At 59.8% G+C, this 11,141-nt stretch overlaps 1 protein-coding gene across 8 annotated transcripts; it reads left to right on the top strand.

Annotated features, from left to right (window-relative positions):
* The first annotated feature begins 1,273 nt into the window (after positions 1-1,273).
* Positions 1,274-6,473, top strand: MIEF2 (mitochondrial elongation factor 2). Of its 8 annotated transcripts, none has more exons than XR_007146820.1 (4): positions 1,274-3,565; positions 3,752-3,932; positions 4,459-5,838; positions 5,931-6,473. XR_007146820.1 is itself a non-coding variant. In XM_047832623.1 (4 exons), the coding sequence occupies exons 2-4, from the start codon at positions 3,422-3,424 to the stop codon at positions 5,511-5,513; spliced, it is 1,380 nt and encodes a 459-aa protein (XP_047688579.1). In that variant the 5' UTR covers positions 1,274-1,481; positions 3,411-3,421; the 3' UTR covers positions 5,514-6,473. The 8 variants fall into 8 exon arrangements, 7 of the variants coding, with proteins under 7 accessions (XP_047688579.1, XP_047688576.1, XP_047688580.1 ...); XM_047832623.1 differs by having other exon boundaries at positions 1,274-1,481; positions 3,411-3,565; positions 4,459-6,473; XM_047832620.1 differs by having other exon boundaries at positions 1,274-1,481; positions 2,296-3,565; positions 4,459-6,473.
* The last annotated feature ends 4,668 nt before the right edge of the window (positions 6,474-11,141 follow it).

The raw sequence follows: 11,141 nt of genomic DNA, 5'->3' as shown, positions 1-11,141 counted from the left end.
CCCCGCCCGGGCCCGCGGGCAGGCGGAGCCCGGGCCGCGCCCCTCGCCTGCCCGCGCACGCGGCGCGCCGCGGGGAAGCGCCGGGCCCGCCCACTCTGCGTTAGACCTCTCTGGGCCTCAGTTTCCCCGTCTGTTCGCTGACCCGAGAGGCCTCGAAAAGTCCGGGCTCCCCCTGTGCTCCCGAAGGCTTCATAACCCCCAGGCTAAATTCCAGCGACCTATGGTGGGGGGAGGGGTGTCACAGGCCCTGCAGGTCCAGGCACTGTCCCCTGGGCTGCTGCATCGGCTGGTGTTGGCCATGACCTCTGGAGAGATTATAGACCGAGGCCCCAGGGACGCAGAGACCTGGGAGCTTCTATCCCCGCACTGGGCCCTGCATGGCGACCAATGGTAGCATGACGCCTGGGTCCTTGGGACCTAGGACTCAAGGTAAACCCCAGGCCTGCTCCTGGCCTCAGTTTTCTCACCTGTGAAATGCTTCCTAAGGTTGTCTCCAGGAACAAATAAACTGTAGCTTGGAGCATACAGCAGGCAGTCAGTAAGTGGCACATTATTATTATTCCCACTTAGAGTCAACACCCACCCTTATCTATTTCCTTGCTCCCCCACCAGCCGGCACATAGTGGATCCCCAATAAATAAATGCCGAGAGAGCCACAGGTTATATGCATAATCATCCTTTGCAGGAGAGGAGGCGGCCTTGAATACCCATTTTACAGGAGAGCAAACTGAGGCCAGAATGGAAAAGTGGCCCGCACAAGGTCACACGGAACAGGTGGCATGGGTAGCCTCCTGAGTCACGCTGTGTGCCCAGCAGACCAACAGATAAAATAACGAAGCCACCGAGGCGCCCTCAGAGGTGACTTAAAGGGTCAGGCAAGCGGGCCTTGGGACCAGGTAACACCTGTTTGCAGGCCCGGAAAAGAACGTAAGCTCAGATATCTTTCTCCACACCGCTGCCTCACATGCAAGCACACACGCCTTCACAACGGGCCTTTGGGACTGCCTCTAATGAACTCTAATGAACATTCTGAACTCTAATGACCACCACCACACCGCCGGGTCTCGAGTGGGGGCGGGGCGGGGTGGGGGTGGGAAACTCGGCCCTGCGCCTTTAAATCCGGAGGGCGTCCAAGAGTCCCGCCCAAGAGGGAGGGCGATTGCCGGAGAGGGGGCGTGACCTACGTATCATTGGCTAAGCTGCTCAGTATTTTCGAACGTGGGCGGGGCCTCGGGCGCTCCGATTGGAGGTAGGGCTTGCTTGTCTGCAAGCGTTGGAGGTCAGCGGCAGTCCCCGGGGCCTCGGTGTTCGGTCCCCGGGTCCTCCAAGTTCCATTCCCAGGCGGGTCCGGGCTCAGGGGCCCGAGCAGACTCGCTGTGTCCTCCGGTCGCTGTGCTGAAGCCGCGACGCACTTACAGCCGGAGTGTGACGGGGCGGCCCCGGTCACCCAGTCCCGGGCGTGGAGCGTGCGTCGGACGCAGGTCGGGGGCGTGGTCTCCGCCGGGGCCCCTGGTCAAGGACCGGGAAAGAGGGAAGGGCTTTGGGCCCCAGGCTGGGGTTCGAATGTCGACTCCGCCCCATCACGTCTAGCGTACCGCTCAGCATTTCTCAGGGCCTGGGTGCCATCCCAGTGAAAGGGGCCCTGGCAGGCCCACTAGGGTCTGCTGCGCGGCCCGCTCAGCCCCTGCCCTGGGTAGCAGGTGTGGCGGAGGAAGGGCAAGACGGGAGGCATCTCAGAGCGCTGTGGGGCCCGGAAGCCCAGAGTCCGGTTATTTTTAACCACCCGCGCCCCCTCCCCCTTCGGGGTGTTGGAAGGCTTCTGTCTGGGGCCTGTGCGACCCCGCCAAGGATTGCTCCGAGTCCACTTTAGATAGGAGGTATTTAAAGCGCTTTACAGTTTGTGAGTTGATTCTTGGTTCCTCTGGAAACGGGTGACAATATTGATCACCGATAAGGAGACTAAAAATGGCTTCAGGGCCTTGGTGGGTCATCACCCTAGCCTTTGACCAACCCAGGCCCCAGAGCCCTCTTGTCCTATTTTTAGTCTGGCCAAATTGGGGGAGGTGTTGGGGCTGAGTCTCGCAGTGATTCAGGCTTTAGCTGCTTTAGGCATCTGGTCACCTGGCAACTGAGCCGTGGGCACCCACAGCTGAGCAGGGAGGGCAGAAGTCCTTGGTGCCCAAGATGGCTCTGGGCCCATTGGTCATCTGCTCAGGCATCTGCACAGAAGACGGTTCTGCCTGGTCAGGTACTGCCTGGTATGTGAGCTTGTGCTTTGGTCACACACCCCCTCAGCTCTCAGGACCTGAGGGCAGGATTTCCCCTGGAAGAACCTGAGGCTGGAGCTTGGTGGCCTGGGTCTGGGAAGGATCTCTGCCTCTGCTTCCCAAGTGCCCGGCTCTAACCAACGCTACAGGTCTGGGCTCCTCGCTTGTGAATCCTTCCTCACCACTGCCTGTGCCATTTTACAGGTGAACAAAGCTGGGGCTTTGGACCCTCCTCTCTCTCTGTTGCTTGGGCTCCCAGCCTCTGAGGACAGCGGCCACCGCCTCCCCCCACCCCCCGTTATTATTCTAAACCTGAGGGGCCCAGAGATGCACTAAGCCAGTTCTGTTTGGGGTCTTTAGAGAAACCTTGCTTGCTTGCCCCACAACTGGGTCTTCAACCTTGACTGGCACCTACCTGTTGACGAGTGTCTCCTGCCCTCCCTGGGCGTCCTGGGCGATCTCATTCCTCCCATCCTTTGAGTTGATACCTCTATTACCCTGTTGAGATCTGGGGGGGGGGGGGGGGGGTAACTGAGGCCCCCTGAGCTTCACTGAGGTTCCCTCAAAGGCCTGAGGGGCCCTCCAGAGCAGCCTGCCTGGGACCCCAGCTGTGTCTTTAGGCCTCAGTTTTCTCCTGCTCTGCCCAGCCCTTGTTAAGAACCAGGATGAAGCAGCCTCTAGGACCTGGCCATAGGCCCCTGGAGACCGATTGGATGCTGGGGGTGGGCAAGAGTCAGGAAGCTTTGCAGTCGTGGGTCCGAGTCCACACCGTTTCCTGTGTGGTCTGGCAGCCTGTTTCTCTCTAAGATGGCAGTCGTGATGATAAGACCCACCTCACAGTCTGAGGTGATGCAGGGGGTCCTTGAGGGTGGGATGGAGAAGACGGGCCTCCTTCTCTGACCTGCTACAAGTTTCAGGCCTATGTGACCTTCCCTGTCCAGAGGATGGGTGAGCTGTTTGTAGGTTTGGGGGAGGAGGGTTTGGGCAGCTCCCCATCTCCTCCCAAGAAACCCTTTCTCCTGAGAAGTTCCCAGGATCGCCTCTCGTGGGCTCTACTGTCAGCGACCCCAGCAGGATGGGGTCTGTCCCACTGCCAGCCTGGCCGCCCCCATCTAGCTATCCCTGCACCCTGCTCTTTTACAGGCAGACAGACCATGGCAGAGTTCTCCCAGAAACGGGGGAGGCAGCGTGACGAGGTCCTGGGCAGCACTGTGGACTTCCTCCTGGCCAATGCCCGCCTGGTGCTGGGCGTTGGTGGGGCCGCTGTGCTGGGAATTGCTACCTTGGCTGTGAAGCGGGTAAGGCCAGGCTGAGCCACTTATAGCTGGGGACCGCTGTCCTCCCTGCAGCGGGGCCCCAGAGGGTGGTGGGGACAGCCCACAGCTGGGACCTGCTTCTCTACCCCGGCTACCTCGGCTTTGCCGCCGGCTTTGGCACGGCTGCCCAGGCTTCAGATGCTCTGATCCTTGTCACTCGGCCTGCAGCTCATCGACAGGGCCACCAGCCCTCGAGACGAGGATGATGCCAAAGGGGACACCACATGCCTGGAGGAGAGCTGGAAGGAACTGACCCTACTCAAGACCACGCCACGCCTGCAGCCCCGGACCCCACCTGCTGCCCTCAGCCAGCCAGCATCGCTCCCCGCCCCCTTGCCATCTGCCCCCGGTGAGCGGCACCCCTTCCCCCCAAACCTGGGTAGGTCCCCCTCTGGTGGTCACATTTGGGAGATGCAACCCAGACTCCGCCTTGACTGCCCTGTGTGACCCGTGCAAGTCCCTGCTCCTCCAGGGTGCCGTCTCCCTGCATGATTAATGGTGGCGTATTTCTCTGCCCTGCTAACCTCCTGGGTGGCCTCAAGGCTTCGGCCACCAAGACGCGACTGGGAGGGTGGTACCAGAGCATGGCAGCAGCGTTACGACGGCGAGGGGCCCCAGGTGGGGAAACTGAGGCCAGTAACCTGTTTTCCCTTTCTACATGAAGCTGTTTTAGGGTGCGGGGGATCTGGGGCAGTGAGAATTTGTCACCACGTGCTCCCTGTGCATGAGGACTTGAGCTTAAGTGCCCTCTCAGGTGACTGTTTCACAGTCGAAGAAGACGAGACCCAGGATGTCACACGGCTAGTAATTGGGTAGAGTTCTCTTGGCTCTTCGCGGGGTCTTCTGACACAGTCCCTGACCCCTTCATTCTGCAGAGGGGCCCTCAGACACCGAGCCTCAGCCGTTGCCTCAGCCGAGCTCCCCAGCACCGCTGTGCCTGACGTTTCAGGAGAAGCTGCTGGCGTTCGAGCGGGACCACGTGACTATCCCAGAGGCCCACGTGGCTCTGGCCAAGCAGCTGGCCGGTGACATCGCCCTTGAGCTGCAGGCCTACTTGCGGAACAAATTCCCAGAACTGCCCTTCGGGGCCCTTGTGCCCGGCGGGCCGCTCTATGACGGGCTCCAGGGGGGGGCCGCCAACCGCGTGCGCCTCCTGGTTCCCCTGGTGCTGGAGGTGGGCCTGTGGGGCCTGGTGCCCGGCGTGGACACCGTGGCCAGGGACCCTCGCTGCTGGGCCGTGCGCAGGACTCAGCTTGAGTTCCGTCCCCGTGGGAGCAGCCCCTGGGACCGCTTCCTGGTGGGCGGCTACCTCTCCTCCCGGGTCCTGCTGGAGCTGCTCCGCAAGGCCCTGGCCTCCTCCGTCAACTGGCCGGCCATCGGCGGCCTCCTCGGGTGCCTGATCCGGCCCAGCGTGGCCTCGGAGGAGCTGCTGCTCGACGTGCAGCACGAGCGCCTCGAGCTCACCGTCGCCGTGCTCCTGGCGGTCACCGGTGCCGACGCCGAAGACCGCCTCCTTCTGGCCTGGCCCCTGGAGGGGCTGGCCGGGAACCTCTGGCTGCAGGACCTGTACCCTGCAGAGGCCGCCAGGCTGCGGGCCCTGGACGAGCGTGATGCCGGGACCCGCCGACGGCTGCTGCGGCTGCTGTGCGGGGTCTGCCGCGGCCACCCCGCCCTGGGGCGGCTGGACCGCTGCCATCTGACCCAGGTGGTTCTGCGCCTGGGGGAGGAGGAGGTGGACTGGGCCGAGGCGGCCCTGGGGGAGCGCTTCCTGCAGGCCCTGGAGTCGCTCATCGACAGCCTGGAGCAGGCCAGCCTGCCCTGCCGCTTCAACCCCGGCGTGAACCTCTTGAGCGGCCTGCGTGAGGAGGAGATTGACGACATCGGCTTCGCGCTCTACAGCGGCCTGCAGGCCCCCGAGTGTCTGCTCTAGATGGGTGGGGACAGGGCGGCCGGCACTCGTGCTGATGCTGGTGAGCTGTGTGCGCCTCCCCTCCAGGAATTTGGAGAGCACTTTTTCTCTTGCTTTAGCCAGAATAGAGGAGGGTGCTCTAAGTCCGCGGGGTTAGCATGTCCCGGGCAGCAGTCCGGGGAGCCCCAAGCCCGGGCCTCTGGGGCAGCCGGCCTCTCCCGCCCCTCGGGCCGACCCTAGGACCTTGGGCTCGGTCCGTCGTCACCAGCAGTGAACGCACTGACAGAACACGGCTTCTGCTGTCCTAGACAGGGGATAAAGGCAGCTCCGTTTTTCTGTCGAGAGGGTGAGTTAGCGCTTTCCTCGGGTGCCAGCTGCAGGCATCTCGAGGCTTCTGGTGCTGGATGGTAAATACGACGTGTTTGTTTTGTCCCCCAGGGGCCGGAGTCACCTGGTACCCCCGGATTGCAGCTTTGGGGCTGATTTAAAGGCCGCGTCTCCCGATGTCACCTGCGTGTCTAGTTGGCTTGTCGAGCTCTCCCCTCTAGCCTGGAACAGGAGCTCAGTCTGGCGTGCTGCCCACCTCGTACCTCAGGGGAAGGCCCCTCTCCCTCCAACCGGGCCATTTTTCTCTTTGGGCAGAGAGGCCCCTGGGAGAGCCCCCTTCCGCTGCTGGGGGAGCCAAGGTTCCCTGTGCTGCCCACCTTGCCTAGAGGCAGGGCTGTCCGACTAGCTGCTGCTGTGTCCGGCCGGAGAGCGGAGGCCGCGCCTTCCCAGGGAAGCCGGCTGAGCGGGCCTGACCTCCACAGTGCCAACCTGAACTGCTCCCCGCTGACACCTGTGTCCTCACTGAAGCCTGGCAGAGGTGGGGAGGGAGGGCCGCCCCACCTCCCAGGCATCCCTCCCGTCTTTGGTATCCTTCTTGCTGAAGCAAAGCTATGCCTCAAAGAATGTGAATGAGAATAAAAGGAAAAATTCAAACATCTGTGTGATTTGTGCTGGGCCCTTATACACCGGTCTTTGGAGTCCTGGAAGCTTGGCCACAGGTCTCGGGATCAGCCTGGAGGTGTTAGGATTGAACTGGAAAAGTAGGTTACGCGGAGGGATACTACAGGATTCCTGGTGTGACGTTTCACTTTAGTAATGGGAACCAACTAGTTAGGGACTCTTTTTCCCCCCCAAAGCCTAAACTCCTCAAGCCCCCATGTCTTCTGTGGCAAGCCAGGGCTGCCCCCCAGCCAGCTCATCAGTGTTCAGAGAAATGTGAGGTTCCCACCACCCCCCACCCCCACCCCCCCCCCCCGGTGTGCTTTGGGCCATGAGTGCTCAGGGTGTGGCCACCACTGCCACTGTTCCTGTCCTGCTTTTCTTTCCCATCTTGGTGTGTTTCCTGAAGCAAACCCACCCCTTTGAACCGGGAGTACAGGACAAGGAGCAGGATCAATGTCCCCTCTCGTCTGAGAGCCTGCACATGGAATAGACGAGATGCCTGGACCTCTGGATGTGGGACCGTGGGCTGCCTCTGAAGGTCATGAGGGCCCTGCCACGGGCCTTCAGACAGCAGGATGGCTCCACGGAGAGACGGTGGTGAGGGTCAGAGGGCGGGAGACTGGCTTAGCCAAGGTCCATTCGGGTCACTTGGCTTGGGAACCGGTGCACAGGGAGCTTTGAGCCGCTGTAATGGCAGCCGGGTGTTGGCAAGGGAACAGCCTGGAGGCAGACAGAGGCTGGGCCTTGGTATTCTTGTTGGGAAAGTAAATTATGTAATACCAACTTCTCAGGCAGGTGTCCGGAGTAACTGCTCGAGTGGTGTTCGTGTGGGGCCTGGCTGACATAGGAACCAGACTGTTGGCCCCTGCTGCCTCCCCACCGACACAGCAAGGGGCTCCCGGTGCCAGGCCTGTGTCTGACCAAGCCGTGCTCCTCAGGACCCCCATGGAGGGCTGGCTGGGCACAGCCGGGGGCAGCAGTCTGTAAGCCAGCTGAGTCCAGAGCCCCTCTTCGTAGATGATCAAACCCCACCACATGGTGCCCTCCGTGGAAGCCCCATGCTTCAGGTAGCTCTGAGAAATTCTCCCGCTATGATTTCAGCAAGAAAAACCCAGGATGAATTAAAAAAAGAGAGAAAGGAGGTGCTCGTGGTTACATCACTTACCCAAGGTTAGTGTCTGGGACTTTCAGCTGCTGGCCAGAGAACTGGAAACAAATCATCATTTTGCCAAGAGCCTTTTCAGGACCTCGTGTGCTGGGCCAGCCCAGAGCGGTTGCTGATCAGTTTCACACACCCCTTTAACGCAAGGGCCACTCCAAGTCTGTCTGAGCCACTTGTGGGCTCAGCCCAGGGTCTAAATGTCTTAATATTTAGACTCTGGCCACGGTGGCAAAAGCAGGCAATCTGTGTCCTTGACTTAGTTTTACCATGTGACCCAAAGCCAGGAGCTCTGATGACTGTGGCACAGCAGAGATGCTACCTGTTCAGAGAGAATCGCCGATGCAGATAAAAAACAAAAAATAGCCCCCCCCCAAACAGCAAATAGAAACTTACTAATTTAAAACATGTCACCGACACCCCTTCCACCCTGAGTCCAGAATAAATCTTACTGTACATAAAACGTATCCTTTTTGTAAATCCACTTGTCTGCACTTCTCTTCAGGAAACGCTTAGCTGCAGAACAGTCTACGAAGTGGGGCTACCTTTCATTCCCTAGAGCCGACCTGTCCAGTTGTTCCAATCTTCGCGATGACGGTAGATCCCCCTTACCCATGGTTTCGCTTTCCACGGTTTCAGTTCTGCCGGGTCGACTGCGGACCAGAAGCAGATGACCCTCCTGATGTATCGTCGTGTCAATAGCAGCCTGGCGCTACGTCACAAGGTCCACGCCATTCACCTCCCTTCATCACGCATTTTATCATCTCCTATCCTCACAGGAAGGGTGGGTACAAGTGCCATACGGTGTTTTGAGAGGGAGAGAGAGGCCACATTCACACCTCTTTTATTGCAATATATTGTTATAGTTGTTATATTATAAGTTATTGTGAATTTCCTACTGTGCCTAATTTATAAATTGGACTTTCTCCAACTTTCTCATGTATTCTGGGAAAAGGCATAGTAAAACTCAGAGTATATAGGGTTTGGTACTATCCGCAGTTTTAGGCATCCACTGCGGGGGGGTCTTGGGATGTATCCCCCACCCATAAGCGGGGGGATAATTGTACTTAAAAAACAATAAACCCTGGGGTGCCTGAGTGGCTCAGTCAGTTAAGCGTCCTTCAGCTCGGGTCATGATCTCACGGTTCGTGGGTTCGAGCCCCGTGTCAGGCTCTGCGCTGACAGCTCAGAGCCTGGAGCCTGCTTCAGATTCTGTGTTTCCCTCTGTCCCTCCCCTGCTTGCTCTCTCGCTCTCTCTGTCTCTCAAAAATAAATAAAAAACATTAAACAACAACAACAACAACAAACCCTGAAGAAAGTCTCTGTGCACACAAGCTGTGGCACAGGACATTCCTGGGAGTGCAAAGCATTCAGTGTTCAGACCCTGAAGGATCTAGCCAAACTGCATTCTGGAAGGACGTGGGTCAGCAGGCCGGAAAACTGGCCCAGAGCACCGAGCTGACACCGGCCGGCCGGGCAGGAAGGGCAAGTGTCTGCGTCGGGGAGGCGGAAGCCCGGGGCCCACGCCCACGCCCGCGCCTCTGCCCCATCGCGGCGGCTCCCAACCTCCTTCCAGCAGACTTCACCACTTGGGAGATGCATGCTCCCACCAGCCGTGCCGGCTGTCTGTGGCTCTCCACGCTTACCTGGACTGTGCCGAGAAGCTGTCACTTCAGTGTCAGCTGAGGGGCCACCTGGTTCCTTCACGAGCCAGAATCTACCTCGAGAATTGCCTCTGAGCTAGCTTACGAGGCACGCGAGGAAGGCACTTCTCGAGCTTTGGTGGCAAAGGGCCCTTCCCCTTCAGATTTATGTGGCTGGCGGGGCCCAAAAGGGCGCTGGGGCCCAGGGGTGGGGGCTGGAGCTGCCCACCCAGCAGCCTGTAGGCCAAGGCCACTGCTCCACCTCCGGCCTGTTCACCCTAAAACGGAGGCCTTCAACCTGGCACATCGCATATGTCTTATGCATTTACATTTTTCAGAAGTCAGTTTTTCTTTTGTAATCAGAAAAATTTATTTAAAAAAAAACAAAAAACAAGCAAACCCCAGCAACACGACCATTTGATTGCACTCGCTTTGTTGAGGACGCTAAGGCTGTAGCGGACGAAGCCCAGATTGTACCCCAAAGACGGGCTCCCGGGACGCTGTTTTGCGTCCTTTCTGCACTCCTGCCAATTTCCTGAGACAGCACAGTCCATCGGGCCGCGCCTTCAGGCCGGTGGGAAGGCCAGACTCTCCAGCTCCTTGAGTTGTGACCTCGCAACCCGGAGCCCCGCTCCCCCACCATGAACACGGCAGTCTGAGGCAGGGATGGGGCGCACACATCTGACCCCGGAAGGGACGGCCGGGGCGGGGGGGGGGGGGGGAGAGTGGTACCACCTGGCGTGCTCGCTGAACCTGCGCCACTTTGTATTCTAGTCCCGGGAACTCGAACATCACGCGCGATCCCGGGGTCTGAGCAGCTGACGTGTTCCTGGGAGGAGCGTGGGCTTGTGATTCACCCCAAAGGGCTGCAGCGTCTCCTACTGCTGTCCCAGGAGCTGGTGCCCAGTGTGCCCGGCACGCGTGGAGCGGCGGGGGGCGGGGAAGGGGACTCATCTGTAGTTTCCAGCTGCTCTAAGACCAGGAAGCTTCAGAGATGGATTCTGTGAGCCCGGGGCAGGCAGACCAGCTGACGGGGAGGTGTGCGCGGCATCAGCCAGGCTTCCTCTCCTCCGAGGGGCGGCAGGCGGCTCGCCCCGCAGCGTGGAGAACAGTGTGGACTCTCCCAGAGCTCCGAGGTGCAGGCATGGCAGCCGACTTCAACTCCTGCTTGACAGCTTCTAGGGGTAAGCAGGTCCCCATCCGGGCCGCGATCTCCACCATCAGCCGGGCAGCAGGCGCTGCCTTGCAGGGAGGCTGGGAAGCCGATTGACACGGCACGTGATCCGCCTGGCCTTGTGCTCAGCTGCAACCAGGACTCAGCGAGCTGGGGTGGTCTTCGCCTCGGCCCTGCACCGCACAAGCTGTGCGTGGGGGTCCATACGGGGGTCCAAACCTTTCCAGTCACCATTAGAGGGGGACAGATCAATTTCTTGTTGCCTGAACGCTGCCAGCCTGAGCAGGCCATCAAGGGACCTGGAAAACTCCCCCGCGGGTTCTGTCGGTGACGTTCTCACTGCAGCCAGTCAGGCCTGGCTCTGACCTCCCGCCAAAGAGCCCCCAGGTGCGTACCATCACCCTGTTACGGACGAGGCCTCTCCGGCTCAGCAGTTAGGGCACAAGTCCGAGGAGGCACCGCAGGCTGGTGGAGAGTCAGCACCCCAGCCAGGTCTGACCCGGGGACAGTCCAACCCGGTAGTGGCACACACGGGAGTTACCTGTGGGAAGATTAAAATCCGCAGATACGCACGTAAAATCTAGAACCTATAAAGAACTCTTACGCAACAACAACAAGACACAGCGCATGAAAAGATGCGCTACGTCAACGGCCGTTCGGAAAACGCGCGTCAAAACCACAGG

This window comes from Prionailurus viverrinus, chromosome E1, assembly GCF_022837055.1.
Source record: "Prionailurus viverrinus isolate Anna chromosome E1, UM_Priviv_1.0, whole genome shotgun sequence".
Taxonomy (NCBI): Eukaryota; Metazoa; Chordata; class Mammalia; order Carnivora; family Felidae; genus Prionailurus; species Prionailurus viverrinus.
The sequence above is the reverse complement of the archived record's forward strand: the minus strand, read 5'-3'. Positions and strand labels throughout refer to the sequence as shown.